The sequence below is a fragment of the Loxodonta africana genome, chromosome 17 (genome assembly GCF_030014295.1).
Source record: "Loxodonta africana isolate mLoxAfr1 chromosome 17, mLoxAfr1.hap2, whole genome shotgun sequence".
In the NCBI taxonomy this organism is placed as follows: domain Eukaryota; kingdom Metazoa; phylum Chordata; class Mammalia; order Proboscidea; family Elephantidae; genus Loxodonta; species Loxodonta africana.
Window position 1 is genome coordinate 50,366,552 of NC_087358.1, and position 26,267 is coordinate 50,392,818.

Below are 26,267 nucleotides of genomic sequence, written 5' to 3' on the forward strand. Positions count from 1 at the left end.
CCCCACCCCCGACCGCCCCACTTTCCAACAGGGAAACCTGGCGTCCCAAACAGGGTTAACTTGGCATGTGACAGAACTGTGACTTTGTACGCTTCTATCTCCCGTTATTCCCACGTTTCCTAACTCTGACTCTGCTAATTTAGTATGTGTCAGGAGTCATTCTACTTTCCTGTGTTTCAGAAGAAAGTCAATTTAGTACAAATTGGGACCTATTTACTTTCCCTCTAACACACACTGTTAGGCAGCAGGGCTTCGACGGAGAGCAATTGCTATTTGAAGAAAACAAACCTTTTTTTGGCCATTCTGAATATGTTTTAAACATGACCCAGCATACATTAGTATTCATCAAAAATTATTTCAAGTAATGATATGGATGGTTTGTACTTTGTCACCTATGTGTCCTATTACCTTTTTTAAAGTTTAGTTTTAAAAAAAAATTACACTTGCTTTTTTACTTAATTAATACTTTCTTTTCATTGAGCATCTGAATTGTTACATTTTTTCCTTAAAGGATGACTCTGGATTCATTACCAAAACAAGCAGGGTTTTTCTCCATTCCTGCTATCAGTTTAGGGGGCATATTGCTTCTTAGGTCCTGTCATACCAATAAATCATCCCAGATTACTTGCAGCCGTGCAGTGCTAAAGTATACCATGCATTTTAAAGGAAATCTGCTATTTTCTTTTCAATCAGATGAGCAATGTGAAGAGACTACGGCCACGGCTCAGTGCTATTCTCTTTAAGCTGCAGTTTGAAGAGCAGGTGAACAACATCAAACCTGACATCATGGCTGTTAGTGCTGCCTGCGAAGAGATAAAGAAGAGCAGGAGCTTTAGCAAGTTGTTGGAACTTGTGTTGCTAATGGGAAACTACATGAATGCTGGCTCCCGGAATGCTCAAACCTTCGGATTTAACCTTAGCTCTCTCTGTAAAGTGAGTTTGTTTTTTTTAAAAACACGTATTTGCCTAGCCACTTACTTTTAAATGTCAGTCCCGATGACATTATTTAGGTATTTTGTTTTGGTGTGCTCATTATCAAGAACTTGAACTGAACCATGAACTCAAACCCAGAGTGAACTGAGATAATTTGCTCAACCTCTGAACTAAATCCAAATATTACTTTTCTCTGATCTGCCAATCCAAGTGGAAGATTTTGTTTAATAACAAAATTACGTCATAAATCTATGTTTTCTCAAACCAATGAAATGGAACATCAAAATATTATTGAAATCTAAAATATATTCAGTTCAGGTACCTGGATATGATGGCGTATATATATTTAGCATATATATATGTATGTGTGTGTGTATATATATACACACACATACGTTGGTATATGTATATACATATATACAGAGAGTATTGTTTAGAATTGTTACTAAAATTTTTACCTTTAACTATTTAAATCTTTGCAATTTTTTTATAAGCAGATTAAAGGGAGAGAAAAATGAGACTGCTTTATATAAAGGGAAAATGTATTACATCAGATATAAACATATCTCAGGTATTATTGATAATTTGAAATATTTTTGTCTTTCCAAATATAATTTTAGAAAATATGGAAATTGAGTAAATTGAGTTTTTTTTTCTCCTTGGTTCTTCCACTGGTAAATATTCCTTACAGCAAACAGAGTCAATTTTTATATACCAGAGCTCTTTTCCTGAGGAGTGGTCCGTAGTAGAAGTGGTGTATTGATCTGCTTACAACAGATTCTTCTCAGTTATGCATCACAAGAAAAGCTTTCTCTTGTTCTTGACCTTGTAACATCTGCACTCCCCGATTAAGGAATCTGATGATTACTATTGCCAGTTAGGTAGGGAAGGTGAGAATAAAGTTCAACTGTGACTCTGGGTTTTTTTTTTTTTTTTTTTGACTCTGGGTTTACTGAAAAGTTATTCTCTTGGTGCTTTTGTAAGTTTTTTGTACACAATTTCCATGACCTCAGTCTCCTGTTGGCATCACTGCTTTGTGAACCTCCCCCCTCCCCCATCTCTGTCTTTCCATTTTCCTCCCTTTGGTTTCTTAGCCTGCTAGATTCAGCTCGAGAGACCTAGCACGGGGATGTAGTTCCTAAAACATGTATTGAAGACTGCACATTTATTGAGTGCTTACTCAGGGTGAAATTCTGTGCTAAATGCTTTACCTGATCATCCCATTTAATGAATGGGTTTAATATTTACCTGGCATATGTGGAACTGTTTTTTTTTTTTTTTTTAATTGTGCTTTAAGTGAAAGTTTACAAATCAAACCAGTCTCTCACACAAAAACTTATATACACCTTGCTGCATGCTTCCAATTGCTCTCCCCCTAATGAGACAATCCGCTCCCTCCCTGCACTTTCTCTTTTCATGTCCATTTCGCCAGCTTCTAACCCTCTCTACCCTCTTATCTCCCCTCCGGGCAGGAGATGCCAACCTAGTCTCAAGTGTCAACCTGATCCAAGAAGCTCACTCCTCACTAGCATCCCTTTCCCACCCATTGTCCAGTCCAATCCCTGTCTGAAGAGTTGGTTTTGGGAATGGTTCCTGTCCTGGGCCAACAGAAGGTCTGGGGGCCATGACTACCAGGGTCCTTCAAGCCTCAGTCAGACCATCAAGTCTGGTCTTTTTATGAGAAATTGGAGTCTGCATCCCACTGCTCTCCTGCTCCCTCAAAAGTTCTCTATTGTGTTCCTGTCAGGGCAGTCATCGGTTGTAGCCAGGCACCACATAGTTCTTCTGGTCTCAGGCTGATGTAGCCTCTGGTTTATGTGGCCCTTTCTGTCTCCTGGGCTCAAAATTACCTTGTGTCCTTGGTGTTCTTCATTCTCCTTTGATCCAGGTGGGTTGAGACCAGAACTTATACTTTTTTTACATGTAAGCCATTCATTATAGTGGGGATATATAGGAAAAGTTATGGCAGCAGAGTTGAGAGAGAAATGGGCTCCTCTAAGGAAAGACAGGTAAGTGTTCAGAGAGCTGGGACTTCTTAAAGGATGAATAGGCATTCTCTGAGAGGAAAAGACATTCTAAGCAAGAACCGGCAGTTTGTACAAAGGGTTACAGCGTGGCAAGTGTGAGCACACTGAGTGGTAGGTAATGGGGCTGGGACTAAATTGGTTTAGATTGTAAAGAGCTTGAATGCCACACTTTGTCATGTAGGTTTTATGGAGATGTGGATTCTTTAAGGCAAGGGATGTGATCAGATGTCTTTTAGGAAGTTAATTCTAACAGTAGTGTGGAAAAAAGTTAGAGATGTGCTGTCTAATACTGTCGCTGCTAGCCACATGTATGATTTACACTTGAATTAACTAACAACTGAAAATTCAGTTCCTCAGTCATAATTTTCAAGTGCTGCGTGCCTATGCATGTTCGACAGCAGAAATGTAAAACATTGCCATCCCTGCAGAAAGCTCTGTTGTTAAAGGGTTATAGTGGGGAGAGACTCAGAGATCAGATGACAAGTAGTGCCTGTTCTTAGACAGTAACAGAGGAAATGGAGCTGAAATGGAGCTGATCTGGAAGACAGTATTGGAGGTGATGGAGAAGAAAGAGGAATCAAAAATAACTCCCAGATTTCTAGTGTAGCCAAGTGGGCGGGAAATGATGCTGCTGATATGTTTAAAGTGGTTGCTCAAAATGCTTTCAGGGTGTTTTAGAATGCTTCCCTCCCCTTGTTTATCTCATTGTATTAGAGGGCTTGTGGTTGAAGCTGTATTATTCAGTTATTCAGCAAATATCTGAGTATCTACTACGTGACAGTCACTGTGCTTGAGATGATGGAGGCCCTAGCTAAGGTAGTGATAGAGGCGTTTGAGGCAGAGTTGTAGAGGGGATGGAGGGAAATACAAATTCAGTTATCAACTTGGAAGCTGAAGGAGAAGGAGGCAAAAAAGACTGCCAGGTTCAGGTCTTCAGCAAAGAAAGGAAAACAGAGGATGGGTCACCAAGGTGAGGGAGAAGCTAAGTTCATACCCAGAAAACCACGGGGGTGTGTTTTCTAGTCCTAATTGCCTTGTTCTTCTTTAGACTTTGCTTCTCACAATTACTGTTGACTCATTAAAAGTCTGCCCCATGCCCTCCCTCATACCTTCCCCTAAGGAGAGCTCTGGACAAGAGTCTGGATCTGATTGTGAGGAGGTGTAGCCTAATACATAGTAAATAATAAATTACTGTTGAATGAATGAAAACACGTTGTAAGAGACACAATATAGTGTCTCTTGATTCTTTCATAGTTGAAAACAAATAGACATTATCTCATATGGAGATATAGTCACATAGATAGTAATTTTGAGATCTTTTACAAATACATTGCATGTTGTTATTGTTTTACTGCAGTTAATCTGTAAACTAGTTAATCTGTCTCCAGATAATAAAGAGTTGACTGTATTTTCATGCAATGATACCGGATATTTTGATCATCTCTATCAGGAGCTTTCTATTGTGCAAGAAACAAAATAAATACCACAACTTCCTACTTTTTATTAGCCTACATGTCAAGTTGAAAGTTATATTGAACAAGATAATATCTCATCATGTTTGTTATCAGAAGTAGCAGCTTAATCTTTGACAATTGTGATTGAATTTCCACACTGAGTATAAAGTGTTTGGTTTGATGATAAGCCCCCACACAAGCAATTCCATATTTATTTGACAGTAGAAAGACAAGGTAATATTTTAATCTGTTAAAACATGCTGGGTAATTATATGAAGCTTAACATTCTACATCCAAAATTTTTAGTTTTATAAATTTATAAAAATTTAACTGAAGAATGAAAAATACATGAAAATTCCTATTATTAACTTTGCTTTGTTTAGAAATATGTGGATCACGAGCTCCATATATATTATAGTTTAATTGCAGCAACTATATTATATCTTCGTCTCTGTTTGTAATCAGGTTGGCTAACCATAATAACTCCAAGTTCAGAGAGAAGAGATTTATTATCTTACTTATATCCCAAAGATTCGATGTGGCCTATGGTAAATAGATATAAAAGATGTAAAGTAAACTTAGAATCCCTTATTAAGGTGCAGACAAAAATTAAAGCAGGTATATATGTTCGGACTTTAAACCAAACCAAACCAATTGCCGTCAAGTTGATTCTGACTTATAGCAACTCTATAGGATAGAATAGAACTGCCCGCATAGAGTTTCCAAGGCTGTAAATCTTTATGCAAGCAGACTGCCACAGCTTTCTCCCATGAAGCAACTGGTGGGTTCAAACCACCAACCTTTTGGTTAGAAGCTGAGAGCCTAACTACGGTGCCTCCAGGGCTCCTACATTTGGGCAAAACTAAGTGGTCAAAGTGAAGTAGTAACATAGCCATGAAGCTTTTCATGAGCTAAAATAATGGTTTCTCTGATTACCTGAATGGCAACAGAAGTTTTACATGTATGTCTTTATAGAAGAAAAATGTGGTATTGGGGTGTGTTTTTATAAATAGCAAATGAAAGAGTCGGTTTTATGAGAATCTTTCTTCTAGCACCATTTCTCTGCCTCCTCCCCTCCCTTCTTTCCACAAATACGTATTCAGGGTCTCTTAAGTTCCTTGACCTCCATGAGAACCGTCATGGTAACAAACAAATGTACTTTTCAATGACACCAATGTTACTCCTGCTTTGGGTAAAGTGGTGAAAGTAACTTGCTCTCTGATGTCTTGACTTTTTGTGAGGAAAAACCTTAGAATATACAGAAGAATGGAGGGACGGCTTATCATTCATAAAGTCCTTCAATGATATTTACTGGGAGCCCTGGTGGCACAATGGTTAAGAGCTCGGCTGCTAACCAAAACGTCGGCAGTTCAAATCTACCGGCTGCTCCTTGGAAACCCTGTGGGGCAGCTCTCTGTCCTGTAGGATGGCTATGAGTCGGAATCCTCAAAGGCAATGGGTTTTGGTTTTTGTTTAGATAAAGATTAGGTTAATAGTTCAAGATTGTATTCCTTTTTAGGAATCTTATTGATTAACTGCAAATCCATACCTTTAGAAATCCAATCAGCAGATGGCAGATGGTTGCGTGACTGAAATGCCTACTTGGAAAATTTTATATCTAGTTTCTGTTGAAGGTGCTTCTCCAAGAGAACCTGTTGGTAGAGCCAAGATCTTTTTTTTTTTTTTTTTCCAAGTAGATTGGCATCCTAGCAAAAGAGTGAATTGACCTAACCATCAAAGTTCAATACTTTATTAAAATATAGTCGATGATTTTAGTTTGTAAATTTAAAAAGCAAATGTTACAAAGCCACACACAATGGCTATAACATGCTTTTGCTAACGTCCAATGAGATGTGTGATTTTTTTAATAACAAATCGTTTCAATGAATACAACAGAATGATGCAGCTGCATAATGCAGCTCTTGGTCTAGGACATTAAATAAACTGACTTCCTCTTTTGGAATAGTAAGTATAAATTTTGGAGTAGTTTGCAAACTATAATAATTTTTATTAGTGTTTATGCTAAGTTATTCTTTGGGAAAATTGCAGAAACAAATAACCATTGAGTCCACTTTAAATGTATCCATACGACTTTCTATTCTCTATGGCGGTAGAACTTGAAATGAATTCATCTCAAAAATGAAGTTATCAAAGGATACATAGTAATGGGGCAGTGCATGTTTGGAAGTTGGGCATTAAGAGGGCAGCGGGTAAGATTTTTTACTTTTGCAGAAGTTCTCTTTTCTACTGCATGAAATTTTATTCTGATCACCTGGATATTCCTTTACAAGCACATGCTAACCAAAAGTAGAATGACTTCACCAAATGTGTGTTGGCCATAATTTTTTAGAAACAACCTTTCAGTTTTCTTTCTCTTTAGTGCCTCCTCCAACCCAAGTGAGTGACTTCTTAAAATTGTAAACAGCTTTTCTTTTTCATGGATTTGCAACCCAGAGTATCCTTTAAGAGATACTGGTACCTGGGCCCCTACACTAGCTTGATTACTTCAGAGTGTATGCATGTGGATCGTGGTTATTGGAGTTGTTAAAAAAGCTACCACAGTTGTATTTTAATTTACAGTCTGAGCTGAGAATCACTTTATCTCTCTTCTGTCTTACTTATATATCCCAAAATCGAAGCTCCCTGGTAGGTGATCTAGAGCCAACAAATAAAAGAATAACCACAAAAAGAAAAAAAAAAAAAACAATAATTCTATTTCTTCAGTTATGGATTAGTGGTGAACATATTTCAAAAACTGTTTTTGTTTCATGCCAAGCTGAACAGTATTCTGAAAAAGAAGTCTTTTAAAAGGATCATGAATTTCAGGCACAAAGTAGAGCTGAGCTAAATTGATGGCCAGTATCCCAAGTTGTTTTGGATTGCTCTACCTGTACAGGTTGAATATCAGTGATTACAAAAAAACAAGAGTCAGAATACCTCTGCCTATCTCAGGTTGTTTGTATTTTGTATACTTGTCGCAATCATACAGGTTAATATTGTGCATCTTTTTTTTAATGAAATTTTGATCCTTGTATTACACATTTTCCTTCATACTATGAAGTTATTTTTTAAGATCTCTGCCAAACAAATGCATTGTTCCATCTGCATTCAGTATATATTTTAGAAGGAGTTTTATTCTATATCAGATTGACAAAATTATACCAGTACACTCTGGCACCCTTTGAAAGTAGAACAGTTTTTGGCCAAAGACTTGCAAGTAACAAATGCCATTTTTATTTTACATCCAGCCCATTAAATCACTGAAATACTGATTTCCAAAGCAATGGGAAACTATTTAGAATTCTTAATCCCCTTTGACTCATTCATTAACATATTTAATCTATAGCATTTTTCGAGAAATATGTACTCAGCTTTACTAAGTAGTGTAGCTTGGTAATTTCTATTCATATAATTTTATTTCAATTGCTAATAAGTATTAAAAAATTAGAAGTTTTCTCTTAAGAGAATTATAAAAGACAGAGAGGCTTCGCTCAGGAAGAACAAATATACTGGATGTGTGCTGTCATCTTGCCTTTGTCACTGATAACAAGCATTGCTATTCTGTCAAGGTTCGTTTCCCACCCAGTAAACACCAAGCCTCAGAATCCTTCTTAACACCATTCCTTAGGCAGCTCTGTTACCACAAATTGCGGGTTCGAGGCGCCTTCTGCAAAGCCAATACTGAAACAGGAGGAGGTAAGCAGTAAGAAGGCTTTATTGAATACCAGTATTCAAGAGACAGAGGTGGTTAAATTTTTCCCAAATTCTGTCTGCCCTAAAGGGTCGATGGGAGGGTTTTATATGGGAAAGATCAGGGTTACCTAACGTTTTGAGCACGTAGTCCACAGATGGTCTTATACATCACAAAACAACTACAAAAACTCTTTATTAAACTAAAGATAAACATGTCAGGCATCTGGACTCTAATCAGTATGTTTATAACAGCCTGAAAAACTCTCATAAGAATCTCTCGGCTAGTGGAGCTGTTTTGCCAAGTCCACTGTGGCTGAGATAGGGAGCAAGAAAGAAAGCCTTCCTGTCGGTTTTCAGGCTGAAGGCCATTTCTCAAGAGAACAAAGAAAGGAGAAGAGAAACCAAGGACACAGGAGCTGAGATAGCTCTGTAGCCATTTGGAAGAGACCGGTACAGCTAGTGCAATTAAGAAGTGTTTCGAGATTACTTAGAGCATCACTATGGCGTTAGTCATGTCAAGCTCTTAATCACTGATTTTGAGTAGGGGAAAACATGTTGTAAGGTCTTAGGGTGTCTGTTATGTTTAAGAGTGGAACAGGCTGGTCAGCTATATTTTGAACAGTACCTGCGCCATTTTCTAAGGACTGGAGATTAATCACAGCCTATACAGCTATATTAAAACAAATGAGAAAATATATTCTCCCTAATATTAAAACACTAAAGAAAATGCATTTTTGCTACTTCAGCTCCTCCCCATCAGAGGTGGGTAGGTAAGGTGAATCTTACCTACTGTCATCTGGTTTAATCCAGTCTCCTATTTTTATAAATTTTATAAATGGAAGATCAAAAATTAAACAAAATGTCCCAACCCTGATACTCTGGGATACTTATTGTTTACCTCTCCTTCACCAAGGGCCTGCATTGTCTCTACATTTTCATGATTAGAGGCAAAACACGTGACATTATTATCCATATACTTTGTCAGTGGTATTTATGAGCTTTTGTCTTTTGGAGGATGATATGATGATGATGCATAGGTGGCTTTGAACCATGGTTGCAGTGTGGGGACGTGCAGAATAAAACTATCTGCACTATAACAATAACACATGAGGTATATCAGGTAGGGAGTTCTGTTAAGTTCCTAAAACGTAAAGTTTGGAAGTTCCTGTTTTGTTTTTTTCCCTAATGGGGGGAAAAAAAGATCATTTAAAATTAGTGTATTTGATCCACTGTATTAAAGATCTAAACATTTTCACTTTCTTAGCATTTACTTCATTGTTTTTATTAATCATTTCCTTTAAAAATTCTTATTATTGGATTAAGAACTCAAGGCACTAAAATAACACTTTAGTTTAATAGCTTTGGTTCAACAGTATTGTATTCCATTGAGTTTTTTGAGACCATACCAAACCAAGAATATTTTTATAGCTCTTGACATATATTACAGAATTGTTTTTCTAGAGGATGTAAATAATTTGCACATGCCATCAGCAGTGTATGAGAATGCCAGTTTCACTGCAGCCTTGCCGTGATTACGTGTTCTCGGTAAAGGGTTTTTGTTTGTGAGAGGGGGCCGATATAGAGATAAAGAAAATTCTTATACAGAATATATAGAAAAATATTATCTTGTATTTTTTATATCTTTGATCACCAGAGAGCTTAACATATTTTTATGTTTGTATTCTAATTGTATTTCTTCCCTTGTGAATTATTTATTCTTGTTCTTTTTCCATTTGGCTATTTAATTGTAATGTTTTCTCTAAATATTAAAAGGAGCTGATAAATAGTCCTTTTTATAAAGAACACTGAGCTGTTTCAGATATTTTGTGGAATAAGGTGGCAGTATAAATAAACAGAACATTGAACAATGCAATATATACTGTAACAAACTCAAATTTTACTAATATGCAAAAATGCTTTTCATGTAGCAGTTGCTATGCTCACGAAAACCCAAGAGAAATACATTAGAAATAAAGTTCAAAGTATGTCTGTGAGGCTATGGTAGAAATCAGCCTATTGCAGTTATAAAGGTCCACGTTGTTTAAAACATTTTCTTACTTATGTTTCAACCCTCTGCTTATGAAACTGGTTATGGAAGTGGCAAAGAGAATGCCAAACTTCTTGTTTTATTGATCTCAGTATTTTTTTTGCCATTCATATTGGAGAGATACCCAATCGCTTTGAAAAATTTGACTGATGCAATGATGATTTTTTTTATATGTATTTATGTGTCAAAAACAATATACTGGTAGTTGGTTTCACGAGTGAATTTGTACTTGCACATTTACTCTGAACTTCCTAAGCAAATAGGAGATAGTCTCAGTGTGTACGCATACATCCATAATACCCATGGATACCTTTAACTTACTTTTACTTAAATGCACAATCCACTTCATTTTGCAAAAGATTTAACGTGGGATCTGATTTTACTAAATACACTTAAGTAAATCTGTTAAAGGTTAAATTTTACAGATATATTTTCCTCAAACCTTATTGGTAAAATATTTTATCAGTAATCATTTTAATTAGAAATATACTGTTTGAGTGATATGCTTCAGATGACATTTTCTTTATTTTATAGGTAAAACAGTAGAATATGATGCTCTCTGAGCTAGAAATGACCTCAGAGGAGACAGTGTCTGTTTTTGGAGGCTTTCCAGAGTAGAATTAGCAGATTATAGGGTTTTAGTATTTTGAACTGCATTAGTGCTCTTTTGTTGTTTTACTACCATATCTGTCCACTGTTTCTGAGAATTTTGTTTCATTTAGAGAATAATAATGAGAGTCGGAATCGACTCAACGGCAATGGGTGGGTAGACTGAGACTTTTGCAAGAAAATTATGTTGTATAGTGGTTAAGAGCTTTGGATTCACAACACCTGGTTTTAAATTTTCCTTTTACCTGTTTAGTAGTTATGTGATCTTGGAGAAACTCCACGGTCTCTTTAAATCTATGTTTTCTTCTCTTAGAAACAGTATAGCAATTGTTCTTCCCTCATAGGGATCTCGTGGGTTTTGAGAGCTTATTATGAGTACCTGCTTCATAGTAAATGCCAAACAAATGAGAGCTGCTGTTATTATCCTCAGCATTAATAATATGCACAACTTCAGGTTTTCTAAAATGTTCATGAGGTCATTACAGGGTTCTCAGAATTTTGTCGTGTTTTTGGTGTTCATCAATGTCTACAACATCTAAAGGCTTACTGCTGTTTTGATACAGCTTTAGATCCTAGAAGCTTAATGGAGAGAAAAGTTACTTATTTTACAATATTATTAAGATATAGATTTTCTTTATTCATAGAGTGAAGGGTTAGCATTCTTTGGATTCTAAATATTACTGAGAAGTTACTTAGTTATTATTTTTGGAATTTTCTTTCTTGTGACTGAAACAATGGAATATTCTTTTAAGTGCCATCCAAATATGTGCTGATACCTTAAATTTTTTCCAGACCTTGCATTGTAGCTACAAAGGAGTTCTCCAGACTGACAACTAGGCCATGATTTATTACAGGATCTGCTTTTAACATTATTTTGTCTGGAATGAACAGAGTGGTTGGAGAAACTCCATCCATCTTTTTGTTTATTTGACATCTACGCCACATTAAATGTACCTTAAAGAAACAATACATGAATAAGAAATTCTGTTTAACAGTGATGATTACTTATCAGCAAGATAAATCTCTTGACAATAATACAAAAAGAATTCTGTCAAGCAATGTCTGTGAAAATTTAGATAAAGTATATTTCTTAACCTGAACAGATTTTTGAAACAAATATTTAGCTTCATTTTCTTTCCAGGAGTTAGCATTACAAAATGTGCTTTAGTCATCCTTCCTCTGTAACAAAATTAGTACTATTTCCCAAGCTTTTCTCATCCTAGATCTATCACTGACTATGATGAGTCATTTGTAGAAGTAAAATGTGCCCTTTTTATTGTTAATGTTATTCAAAGAAATTAAAAAACTGAGCAAATAGGTAAAGACACTTGATAAATACAACTTACCATGCTTGCATGCTTTTGGAAGGATTGCTTTAAGAAAAAAAAAAAAGTACTTTGGAGGAGGGAGGTAGGGAGGGCATAGAGTAATTGAGGTAAGAAGAAAACCCTAGCAGCACTGAGAAATTTTTCCTGTGAATGTTAGGAAATAAGTGAAGAATCTCTGCCGTGGCACTTGGAGCTGCATACGTAGTAGGTTGTAAGGAGACACCGTGACTTACCAGTAAAAGGGCACCGTCTGTGCTTCCTAGCTGAACCTTTTCTCATTTATTGATCTAGTTTCAAATTTATTTATTTGAAACTTAGAGTAATATTTTAGTCTCCTGATCATTAAGTACAGATTTTGGAAGGATGGGAGAATTGTGCTTCCATTCAGTGAGTACAGTTTTTATTATTAGCCTCTTATCAATATGCTGCTTGCTAATCAATTGATGTTTTTGAAAATACAGCCCACAGAAGTGTCCTCCTCCTTAAATTAGTTCTTAGCTTAATGATTATCTCTGAATAATTAGAGTCTGTGTTTGACATACGTACTTAATGTTTAGTAAACTCGTAGATACTACAAACTGTATTATGCTCAAGAGTTCCAATTGTGAATTCTTGTCGCCCATGAATATAGGTCAGGATTGATCCCGTTGATTATTGTTGCATTACAGAGATTTTTCTGGCTGCATTAATGCTGAGGTTAACCACCAAGCCCCCCTTTTTTAATGTCTCCCCAGCATGTGCATCAGGTTCTTCCCACCCCGCGTGTGTTTGTGTGTGTGTTTTCATCACTGCACTCTCCTAGCAGTTTTTGGCTGCTTAGTTACGTCCTAAATACCACTGGAAAACTCTTCCCAGGTTTTACAAGTTATAGAGATAGATGGTGCTTGTCTTAATCAGCATTCCACACAGGTTATCTAAATTCCCAGGAGAGGAGCATAGTAAGGAAGATTGGTGACAGCCTGGGACCAAGAGTCCAGAGAAAGGGCCATGTTCCCCTAAGTAGTCAAATGCTGTAAAGGAGGGGGAAAATAAATAAATAAAAGAACTTTACTACTCGGGTGCTTAAAACAAAAGAACACAGCTTTTAGCTAACTCTTTGTCTAGGTAAGAGAAAAACATTAGTGAAGGTTTGCCACTTTTTCTTGTTGTTGTTCATTCCAAGATGGTAGTATTTTATTTATACTAAGATAGAACACAATTGTAGAGTTGTAAGATAGCTTTTCCAATAGGATTTAACGCTCTCAAGTTTTTGGTAAAAAGTGAGGCTCACTGACCTAAGCACTCAAAAATAACTTCTGAACTAAGATTAGAACTAGGTTTCCTTATTTTTATTCATATATATATATATATAAAGTTACATGTCACTATGTCTACCACCACTTAACCAGTTGTCATTGGGACACTTCCAATTTATGGTGACCCCATGTGTGTCAGTAGAACTATGCTCCATAGGGTTTTCAATGGCTGATTTTTCAGAAGTGGATAGCCAGGCCATTCTTCCCAGGCACCTGTATAGACTTGAACCTCCAACTCTTTGGTTAGCTACTAAATGTGTTAACCCTTTGCATCAGCCAGGGTCTCCTATTAACACTTTAGTCCATTATGATGAATACTTACTGCTTGTGGAATAGGAAGTGAACTCAAAGATCCCTTTCTCTGACCAGTTCTGCTTTCTTATTTCAGCCATGTGAAAACTAAGGCCCAGTAACTTGCCTAAGACGAGTTAAAGAAAAGCTTTAGCATTACCAGACCAGCCAGACATGCTAGTTGGAATTATTCTAGGTAGTAATCAAGTCATTTTTTGAGGCATACTCTTTCAAAACACTCAGCTGGATGTTGTGAATCTGTGTTCCTTATAAATGAAGCATCAGACAATGGAGACTAAATAATCATATTCAGTCAGTTTTGAAGATACACGTATTCAGAGGGTCAGCATAGCATTTGAACCTATTGCATGAGTAATCGTGAACATCAGCTGTCTAGGAGGGTAGCTCAGTGTTCCCAGGGATTTGATAGTTTTGGCATCAATGAATAGACATATGTGCAAAATTGTGTGATGACACAGTATCTCTCTCATTTTGCTACTATCAGATATTAACTATTACTCAGTGTATTTCTGATAGTGATATAATATTCAGTGGTATGGAATTTGAAAAATTTTACATATGGCAACATCAATATAGGAGACTATTTTAAAAGAAGAAATTGTTGGGAAAGAAGTAAGAAAATAAGGCTGTGTTCAGTTAGGTATGCCAAGAATTTCCAACTCTAAATTAAATTCTGGTATGAAAAGTGATTTTTTTTTTTTTTTTTCCATTTTGTGTATCTGTTCGGAATGTTTACTCAATTGTGGGGAATGCTACCAGATTACATATGTGTTCTCCTTCCACACTCCTTCAAATCCTTTCTCCCCCGCTCAAGACACAAAACCTTGGCTAATTTCTGTTCATCACTTAGATTTTAGCTTAACCACCTCCACCTTTTTGTAGCAATCTCTGGCCATTCCAGCTCAGGATGGGCCTACCCTGCTCTTTTCCTCAAGCCTCAGTCCTCCATTCTTTCATTCTACATGCTTATTTTTGGCTCATTTAATCACCTTTGCTAGCCTTGGGGGGTAATACCTCACAAATTGGTGCTTCTAGACCTGTCTGCCCCGAGTTCTACACCATGCCTTTTAAACAAGAAAAATATCATCTCTGAAGGATCGAAAATGGGTTCTTGGAGCTGAAAATATCCTGCTCTTTTTGTGTATGAAACAGAAATAATACAGTACATGAACATGTATACAGCCTCTCTGTGGTTTTAAAAGTTTATGGAGCAGGACAATTAGAAAAAAGGCATCTAAAAAAGCTCGTTGTGGGGTAGGGCTGAACCCAATGCTGTGGTGTCGATTCTGACTCATGGCAACCCCATAGGGTTTTCTTGGCTGTAATCTTTATGGAAGCAGATCTCTAGGCCTTTCTTCCATAGCACCACTGGGTGGTTTTAAACTGCCAACCTTTAGGTTAGTAGTCGAGGGCAAACTGTGTCACCCAAGGACTTTTTGGGGGGAGGGGGCAATAATAAAAACATTGAGAAACATTGTTCTACATCTATATGAACCTTTGTATCTTCAGGACATTTCTACCTGATGTGACATAGAAACTTCTTCAAATTCAACTTGTCCAAAACTTAAACAGTTATCTTCTTTGCCTATCATACTTAAATCTGTTTCTCATCCAGTCTGTTCTATCTCAACTAATGACATTATCTGTGTTTCTAGGCCTGCTTTTCCCTCTTGTCTCCATTCCCAGGCACGACCTCAGTTAAGGCCATCTCCTTTCCCTGCCTGGATTATTGTCACAGCTTTTTGAATTTAATTACTCTTCCTGCTTCTGTTATTGCCCCTTCTCTAATCTTTTATGCGTAACTGCCTAGAAGGAGCTTTCTGAAGTGCATGTCTGATCCTCTCTGGTCCAGCTTAAAACTCCCATTGCTTTTAGGACCAAATCTTATTCCCATTTCATGGCATACCTGTCCTTTTATTTTCTGATCCTTCCCAGCCTTTCCAGATTTCTGTCTTCTCCCTGCTTGCCCTTCCCAACACATGTATGCTGGAGTCACTCAGACCCCCCAGATGTGCCATATTCTTCCTCATCTTTGGCCTTTTTCAGATGCTATTCCATCTGCCTGTGATATTGCCCTTTGAATTTTCTCCTTTCCTAGGCCTGCGCAGCTTCCTATCTTCCAAGATTCAGTTTAGATGTCATGTCCTCCTTGATGTAGTCTGACTATTTTTTACTGTACTATTTATCACACCAAAGGAGCCCTGGTACCTCAGTAGTTAAGGGCTTGGCTGCTAACCGAAAGGTCGGCAGTTCAAACCCACTCAGCCACTTTGTGGGAGAGAAGACCTGGTGATCTATTCCTATAAAGATTACAGCCTGGGAAGCCTTAGGGGGCAGTTTTGCTCTGTCACATGAGGTCACTAGGAGTAAGAATCGACTTGCTGACACACAACAACTACATTTATCATGCCAGGGTAAATACATGTTTTCTGTTTCTATCAGCTTCCTGAGAAAACATTGTCTTAAATATTATTTTATTGCCAACTCCTACAGTAACTGGTAGGCATTCAATAAGTATATGCTAAATGAATACATCGATGAATGCTCAGACTGTTTATTTCAAGCACTACTATTGTTAGACTTTCAGGTTATTCCATTTTCCTAGGCATTTCACCATATTTATATTTTTCCATAAAGCATTGCGTACTAGATTGAGTTAAACTTATTGCTTCTTTATAACAAATATTAATGATTTTGACTAAACAAGTAAAATGTAGCTTTTCAAGAATTTAAATATTTATTTTTCAAAATGGAATCAACTAATGCAACTCTCATCTTCTCTACAAAATACAGTATTAGCTTTGTGTAAGTAGGCCAATTATTAAAATATTGTTGCATCTTATTCTGTGTTTTTCTCTCTATTTAGCTAAAGGACACGAAATCAGCAGATCAGAAAACAACACTACTTCATTTCCTGGTGGAAATATGTGAGGAGAAGTACCCGGATATCCTGAGTTTTGTGGATGACTTGGAACATTTAGACAAAGCTAGTAAAGGTTTGTGAATTTATAGACAACGTTGAACTGCTCTGGGTCCTTAGTTAATATCTAAAGATAGTAAATAGTGTCTTTTACTTGTATAGACTTTCAGCTTTGTCACAGTATTTTTTATACAGATTATCTAATTTTAAAAATAAATAGAAAGTTGTAGGATATTTATTTTAAGAGTTGTCATTATTGGAGCTAGGTGTTTGGTTAGATAATGAGGCCCTATATTAAAAATATATTATTTTGCAGTTTAAACCTTACGAATACCTGCCAACCCTGCCCTCTGCTGTTCAGGCCTCCTCTCCTGTGGCCAGTGTGAGTGCTCCCTTGGTTCAGTGTCATCTACAAAGCACTGACTGACTCTTATGTGTCTGAGCCCCCACACCTGCAATCAGTGTCCTCTTTTGCCTGAATTCCAAACCTAACCCTCACAGCTGAAACATTCCTTCTCTGCCCTAAAAAACCACCCAAACCCATTGCCATCGAGTCGATTCCGACTCACAGCAACCCTATAGGACAGATTAGAACTGCCCCATAGAGTTTCCAAGGAGCACCTGGTGGATTTGAACTGCCTACCTTTTGGCTAGCAACCGTAGCTCTTAACCACTATGCAACCAGGGTTTCCAAGACCCTAGTAGACACCAAACTGCCAGAAATTCCACTCAACTCTTACTGATACCCACATTTCTAGCCTGCTTCCAGCCCCTGCTGTGGACTCAAATCAGGGAGTAAATACGGTCTTAGAAAAAGTGTGCTTTGAATGCCATTTTGTGACCATTTGCAGAATCCCATTTTCATTTACATATCCTATGGAAAAAAAGGTTACTCAGTTTCAAACAACCAATTTATGAGTACATTTTAGAGGACAGCTCATTTGAAAGTGGAAAGTATCTGTAATCTCATTATTTCCTTTTTAAATTAGAATTTGTCAGCTTAAAGAGGGATTTTTTTTTTTCCTTCATAACAGTGAATAAACCCAAAACCAAAGCCATTGCTGATGAGTCGATTCCGACTCGTAGTGACCCGATTGGACAGAGTAGAACTGCCCAAGAGGGTTTCCAAGGAGCAGCTGGTAGATTCAAATTGCCAATTTTTTGGTCAGCAGCCGAGCTCTTAGCCACTGCCCCACCAGGCCTCTCTGAAGCTTTGTCCAGAGATGTTTCTTTGAAATGTGTATTCCATACAGCTTGGTGAAAAAGTTCAAAAAATTTTGTCTAGAATTTTAAAATCAAATATAACCTCGTAAGTTTATTTTTTTAGTACCACATCCTAATGTTCTCATGATACTAAAATCACTTACTTTGTCCTTCTGTTACCTGAAAAGTTCTCTTTTAAGAAGAAGAAAACCACTAATATATAAACACTAGTAAGTGTTTTGTTGCAATTTAAGAAGGAAAAAATAACTGGAATTATTTTTTTCATATTAAACCATTTAGGGCAAAAAGACAGAACAGAATGGGGAAAAAAAAAAACATAACTCAGTGATACTCAAAATAGCTTTTAACTGATTGGTTCATTAACTCAAGGAGGCTAACTTTCCTAAAGGGAGATTTATGAAATATTGGAATATTTGAGCAAACCAAAAAACAGGATGAAAAAGAATTGAAAGTGCCTGTTCTTGCTGGACCTTAAGCCTGCTGAGTAACGGAATACAGTGGTAGATGAAAAGTGGTGCAAAGTGCCTTGAAATACATAGGGAGTTCTTTTTCTGAGGGAAAGATGAATGGGTAGTTAACAGCTTGTACCAACCCTAGACCTTTAGCAAGAATTAATCAATGCAAGCATTTTTTGATAATTACAGTTTGCATTTCTGACCAATTCACCATCTTTTGTACCAGTTCATAGTCTGAACAAGTAAGCAGGAGCATACTTCTCTTTCAGATTTGTTTTTTTTTTTCAGTTGTAGAATTGATTTTCTAGGAATCTTTGGTGTGAACGAAGTTTTTAAAATACCATTTATTTAATTGTAATTAAAATTCTCTATCAATACTACAAGTTTTTGCTCTCTTCAAATATTTAACATTCATAACAGCTTGCAGAGAGAATTCTAATTTGGCAGTTAGAATCTTCAGTTTCTTTTCTTTTTTGGTGTTTCCGTGGGACATTCTGGGGCTTCGGGGGCGTTTAGTTTCCATCTGTTACAGCAGAGGCAGGTGTGTGTTTATGGGTCAGTAGATAGTGCTAATGTGTTTCACAGGGAGCAACCGACTTCATATATGAAACAAAAAAGCCATCACTGAGTTTTTTTTAATAGTGTGGGTGATTGTTGAGCATAATATCTTTTTATGGTTGTGTTACCCTATTAATGAATGAGATTTTAAAGGAATACATGTAACATTTTGGGTGAAAGAAGTCTATGTTTCCTTTGAAGAATTCCAGTGTTCTTATATATCATCATTTAAAAGTTTCCAGATTTGAAATCTCCTCAGTGAGCTATTACATGAATTTAAAAAAAAAAGGACCTTTGTTTTTGAGACATAACAAATCCTGGTCATTAGCTACTCCTGGATCAGCAGGGGGAACTTTCATTGCAGCTAATGAGCTTACCCATATGACAATTTTCAAAAATCTACTTCATTAGGGCCGCTTCTTCTCTAAGAGATAATGGCTTACAGCTTCTCTGTTGTGTTTCAGTGAAAATATTTGGGGTCATTATTGTATTTCTGTGTACCTTTGTGATCTTTCTTTCTTTTATGAACTTGTAAGGGATGAATTATATTTTCCCCTTGTCTAAACAATTGAAATTAATTGACTCTAATCTATGAAAGTTTGATTGATTACTTCATAAAAGTCTGTTTCATTATTAACCTGGAATGGTATTTTATTAATGGGTAGAAAACATAACTCTGTTTTCTATATAATAAAAACCAAGATAAGTGTATATTGTCACCTTACTCAGCCCTATCTTTTTTAGGATGATCAGAGCTCTCATGTATTTCCATCATTCCCTAGATACTCAGCTCTGAATTCTAGAAATACCATGCTCATCTGGTCTCTAACTCATTGAGTCACTCATTCATTTAGTAGACATTTGTTGAGTGCTTATTCTGTGTCAGAAACTCTGCCCTTGTCTTAGTGCTGATCCAAGTGTAGTTTCTGTGTCTTAATGCAGCCCAGTCTTTAAGAACTCCCTCACACATCTGGGTTCTGTCTCCTTCTTCTATCAAAGCTCTGAGTGTTCTTGTTGTTAGTAGCCAAATACTGAACGCTTCTCTCTTTTTTCTCTCCCTGTGGCTTCTCTTTAAGCGATCTCTTCAATTCCCAAGGATTTACATGCCATCATTATGCTAATGACTTACAAATTTACATCCCATACTTTCTCTCTGAGCTCACACTTGTATATCCAACAGCTTTCTTGCCATCTCCATCTGCATGTATAATAGGTATCAGGATCATAATATGGTCCAAAATGGGGCTTTTGCTCTCTCCCTTCCAACTTTATGTAATTGAGAAAATCCTTGTCTTCTTTTCTTGTGATTTTCTTTCTCTCATTCATCATGTCTGTTTAGAGCCTTCATCACCTCAACTTAGAGCTGTGTGGTGGACTCTGTGTTCATTAAATCTATAGGCAGTGACAGCTGTGGCCTAGAATGTTGTCTAGTTGTCTCCATCAAGTAACTTAAGTACGTGTCATCTTACCTTTGGTGCTTTGGTCTGGTGCTTCCTGGAAACCTCACCTGAACTCTTGCGTATTCCCCTCTTGGTGATAAATTCATAATTTTCTCTAGAAAATCCTTAGACCAGTATTTAAATAACTGCTCTCTAAACTGGGAGGAGCCCTGGTGGTGCAGTGGTTAAAGGGCTCAGGCCACTATCGAGAAGGTCAGTGTTTCGAACCCACCAGCTGGTCCGTGGGAGAAAGATGAGGGAGTCTTCTTCTGTAAAGATTACAGCCTTGGAAACCGCATGGGGCACTTCTACTCTGTCCTGTAGGGTTGCTGTGAGTCGGAATTGACTTGACAGCATTGGATTTGGTTTGGTTTTTTGGATCTAGACCAGGTAATGTTCCTGGACCAGCTGGGAATGAAATGAACTTTTAGAGAAAGGGCAGTATTCAGTGTTATAATGCACTGAGTAGATGCAGTGATCACCCATTTCTAATTTTTCTCACTTTTCTCAGTCTCCACATTTTTAGCTTTCAGGAACATTCTTTGATATCTTATATTTGATATTTTTCTCCATTCTATAGACCTCTCTCTGCTTTTAAGACTTTATTTGTTTGCTTTTAGCTCATAATTCTTTGGTCTGACCCAAATATTTATCTGCCCAAATACATCTCCTGGTTTCTAGTTCCTCATGCCTTTCTAACCTTTTATGATAAATGCTGTACTAAATACCAAATGTTTGTCTTTTATTCACCTACCGTGAGCTCTTAGAACACTTAATTTCCAGGTGGCTGCCACCTGGAAACTGCATAAACTGCATAGTGTTTGAAAATTTCAAATTCATCTGCTATAACAGGCAGTGTTTTTAAAAGCTTCCATTAATCTCCTCATACTATAGCCTTCCAAAAATACCAATTAAATTTATTAGCAAGCTGATATTCCTTTGAATGTTCAGTATTACTTATTAATTCAGTTGCATTTTATATTTTAAGCACAAATTACAAATATGTGAAAACATTTATTGTACATCAGAATTAACAATATAGCTGCTAGCATTGTGTTAGTTGGGACCATTATACCATGGAGGCTATAGGTTGTTTGTTTGTGGGAAATATGTAATTCATTTGGTCTTTCAAACCAATTGTAGTATATTAGAGTTTTATGAAAATATACAGGAAACCCTGGTGGTGTAGTGGTTAAGGGCTATGGCTGCTAACAAAAAGGTTGGCAATTTGAATCCACCAGGTGCTCTTTGGAAACCCTATGGGGCAGTTCTGCTGTCCTTTAGGGTCACTATGACTCAGAATCGACTCTACGGCAACATGCTTGGTTTTTTTTTTTTTTTTTTCCAAATCAATTGTAGCATATTAGAGTTTTATGAAAGTATACATTAGTGTACATTTCTGCTGATATGATGAAGTAAACTGACAGGACACATTGTTGATGGTGGGGTCATTTAATAAATGATACAATAAATCCAAATTAAAAAAATTTAGTTGTAGAAGGTAACTATATGGAATTTTGCTTTAATTGAGTTAATGAAGAACACAAAAATGTGTTCTAACGTAAGACATTGTTTCATTTGGTTATAGTTCTTGGTCTTAGAATAGGGTAGTCTACTCTGAATGATTTTCCATTTTATCAGATCAGTTGAAAAAACAGTCTATGGACCTGCTTTTTTGGATATTCACTAGTAATCTATCTAGGAGTATCAAAGGTTCTGCTGCAAACCATGACTTAATCACCCGATCTTAAATAATTATAAGTATGCCTCAATTCCACTTTTCAAAGAGACAGGACACACAAATTAGTATGTGTATAAGGAAATAATTGAGGCATTCTAAATAAATATATTTGTGACCACCTGCATTTCATTTCAGGGCTAGATCTATGGTATCTCCTGGATTTCATTTTAGAATGCATTTATTCACACTGAACTGTATACTCAGTTTTTTTTTTTATTCACTTATCCCTTATTATTCTTATTCTTATTTTTGCTACTATAATAGTTCTAATTTTATTATAAGCATGTAGCTGATAAAAGCTAGTAAAACTCTGAATTATCTGTTGACACTCTTCCATAAAGGAGATATGGATAGATGGTTTTCCTTTTTTTAAATTATCTGACAGAAATAGTAAAAATCTTTGTTGTCACCTATCTGCATAGCACCAGCTCTACAGATAGACATAAAGTAACAAGCTATGTCTGGAAAGTTAGCCTATGATTCTTATGTAGGCATGTCTCAATGATCTAATTTGCCTATCTGTGGTCATCAAAAGAGGAACTATAAGATGATTTTAATATAGATACAGGCCAGATGTAATAAAAATTACATAACTCACACGTAGGTTTACATATACTTACCATAATGTAATACATGTAAAATTTTGCATTCAGCAAATTCACACTTTTAACACACACAAAAAAAAGTATGACGAATTATAACTGGACCATTCACAAGGTAATTACAGGATTTATGAAAAATACTTATAATGCACTAAAAGCACAGTGGGACCCCAAGGTCCAGGTTGTCTGATGAACAACATTTTATTTCAATCCTGCCAGTTTGTATTTGGCATTATTTGTACAGAGTTGGCATCAGAAGTCTAAATTGGAGACTTGAATGTAAGGTTTTGTGGGTAATCATTTTGAAGTCCTAATATAAACTATTTTTGAAAGCAGCATAGCGGAATAGAAAGAGCATGGCCAAAAATCACGAAAAGGATTAAGGATTCTGTAGAGTGACATTGAAGAACGCTGGGCATGGAGGAGCTACTTGCAGCTGAAGATTGTTTTTTGAGATACTGAGCTAGGAACATTTCTTGAGTCTGCTACCGTTTGGGCTGATAGATGATGATGAAGAAGAAAACCACATCGGGAAGACCTCTATATCTTTTTGGACGTTAGCAGACTGAAAGTGGCATCAAGGCAGCATTGATCTTTTGGAGAAACCAACAGTTTACAGTGTTTGGAGGTTTTTGGCCAAATACAGATTTGAAATAGCTACTCAAGCAGTTCTATCAATGTCACCTATGAGCCATAGGTAACATCAGTAACAGGACATTATCACCAGTGATGGCCAAGGTCTTGGAGCTCTCATAGGCTCCTGCTTGTGAAGCAGTATTTATTGCACCTCTGTTTTGTAACATGAAGTGGGAAATTACAAACAAGGTAGATTGAAAAAAAAAAATCACACCAAGATTATTCTGCAGGATAGCTTAACAAAGCAAATGTGTGTACTGTACTACATAGAGAACTAAACAGGAGATGGAACAAATGTGTTTCTGGAAACCTGCTGAATCATGTTACTGCCGAGGTTGACAAGTAACCTACAGGGCGAAGAGGCATGAAAATGATCATAGACTGCAGATAGCAATGTTAAACTGCTCCCCAGAAATCAGATTGTATTTATGCAGCTTGCAAAATCTTGAATTGGTATTCTTGTCCCTGTAACTCCTGTAACTGCATGGGGGTAGCACCATCATCTTTGAGTATTATGAAGCAGTTACAGGATATTACACTAATGGGTACGTATGGAAAACATTTATCACTAAATCGTGAAATGATTTGGTGTTTAAGGGTGATTATTGATGAGCTGTGACATACCTTTTTCTTATGTCGTTATTTAAAAATACTAGAACAGCTAACACTATATATGCTTCTGAATTTAAGGAATTTTTTACTGACAGGTAATGACAACTGCAATATCTTCAACAAATGATTTTCTTGGGCAAAATGCAAATGTGATCCCTATTAAATTATAGAAGCATTGTATTATGGGAGAGGCTGTGGTTAAGATCACAGATTTTGAAGGTAGACAGTCACAGTTCAAACTCAGGCTGTGCCTCTTGCTAGAAGTATGACCTTGAATGTGTTACTTATCCTCTCTGCACCTCAGTTTTCTTATTTATGAAATGGGGATCATAGTAGTATGGTACTTAGATTTGTTGTGAGGACTAAATAGGTTAATATTTATAAAGCTAGAACAGCACCTAATAAGCATTGTGTAAATATTCTCTATAGCTGATGTAGTTGTTGCTGTTGTTCTTCAGTGATTATGTCTAGTTGCCGAACAGCTGCCTGTACTGCCGTTAAAGACACAGGTAACCATGAGTCGATGGGAATAATATATTATTGTAGAATTTGAGTACATACCCAAAAGTGTGTGTTGCCTGAAAATTATGCAACTTTTAGAAATTCTGAAAACACCAAGAATTTTGTAGAATTCTTTTACGGAAAAAATGTTTCCACTTTTTCAAAAGTTGAAGAATATACAAGGGATACATATAGAAAGCTGCACAAACCGTAAGTCTATACCTCAATGTATTTCCATAAATTCAACGTACTTGCATAAGGAATGAAGTCTGAAAATGGCTTCTATTTAACCTTCTCTACTTATCCCAGAACTCTATATTTTTATTTCATATCTTGAACTTTGACATAAGATTCCTTTCAAAAAGGGTTTTATAACTTACTGAATGCCTTTTAGAAACAACTGGTTATTTTTTCTGAAGGTTTTTGGATATTTACCAGGCACAAAATTATTAAAGTATGCCATATGGAAATATGAATTATTGTGCTTATGATAAATGATATGTGATAGAAACATCTAAAATGTGAATCCATCACATTTGTAGGAAAACTTAAAGAAAATCTGATCTTGGGTAATCTTCTGCTTTCTAGAAGGAGATTATCTTTAGTTATGGATTAATAAATGCTTGGTTAGCGAGGCTCTGTAGTCATGTAAATATGTCCATCACTTTGATGGCAGTTTCTCAGCAGCTGTCTGCCAAACTACTTATTTTAAAGAAAAAAGAACTAGTGTTCATTAATCATTATATATATATATATATATATATATATAAAATTTTTTTTTTTGGCCCAGTAGGGAAAGAACTCCTTCAAAAATGTTTATTGGACTCTTACCACGGGGCACGCACTGTGCTAGGCCCTTATATCAGTAAGGATTAGGCTTGACTGAGTGACAGAAAACAAAATGATAATTGGCTTAAATTAAATTCCTTCATCCATTTTTTCACCAGCCATTTATCAAGTACCTCTTCTGTCCCAGGCATTGTTTCTGATACTGGATAGAGCAGTGAACACAAAAGAAAAGCCTCTGCTCTCTTGCTTCTTACATTTCAGGTGAGGAATACGGAACATAAACCTAAAAAGAAGTCAAGATATTACGTCAGATATTACGTTAGCTCTAGAATGCCAGAGCAGGTTTTTTTTTGTTTGTTGGGTTTTTTTTTTTTCCAATTTTAAATTGAGTGGTCAGAGAAGTCCTCAAGGAGAAGATGATCTCTGAGCAAAAACCTACAGGAGGTGGACCAGCAAAGCATTCGGATATTTAGGGGGAGCACATTCCGGCCAGAGGGAAGAGCAAGTGTGTAGGCCTGTCGGCATGGAAACTGCCAAGCAGTGAGTGAAGTAGGATATAAGGTCAGAAAGGTAAGAGGTCCAGATCGCATAGGACATTACTGATCATCATAAGGATTTTGCCTTCACTCTGAGATGGGAAGCCACTGAGATTTTGAGCAGAGGAGTGATACCTGACTTACATTTTCAAAGGATTGTTTTGGCTGCTATGTTGAAAAAAAAAATGTAGTAGAGGAAGAGTGGCAGTGTAGTGAAACTACTTGGATGCTATTATAATTCAGGGGAGGGATGATGTTGGCTTGGACTGAGAGGAGCTAGTGAAGGTGGTTAGAAGTATTCAGAAAATTAATATGTCTTGAAGATTGTAAAAGCATCATGGAAGTGGTATTTGCTAACCAAAAGGTCGGCAGCTCGAATCCACCAGGCGCTCCTTGGAAGCCCTATGGGGGCAGTTCTACTCTGTCTTGTAGGGTCGCTGTGAGTCAGAATTGACTCGACGGCAACGGGTTTGGTTTTTTGGTTATACAGTAAGTTAATTAGGAATCCCAAATTGTGTGCTAATTACGTGCACTCTCGTCAAGGATCAGCACAATG

General features: G+C 36.7%; 1 protein-coding gene across 2 annotated transcripts in view; it reads left to right on the forward strand.

The window, feature by feature from the left end:
• The window catches only part of DIAPH3 (diaphanous related formin 3), a 588,341-nt gene that overhangs the window by 339,288 nt on the left and 222,786 nt on the right, over positions 1-26,267 (forward strand). For both annotated transcript variants that reach the window (XM_003412593.4, XM_064270057.1), the window contains 2 exons: positions 694-933; positions 16,565-16,694. In XM_003412593.4, coding sequence (XP_003412641.1) covers positions 694-933; positions 16,565-16,694 — 370 coding nt within the window. The remainder of the gene's footprint in view (positions 1-693; positions 934-16,564; positions 16,695-26,267) is intronic.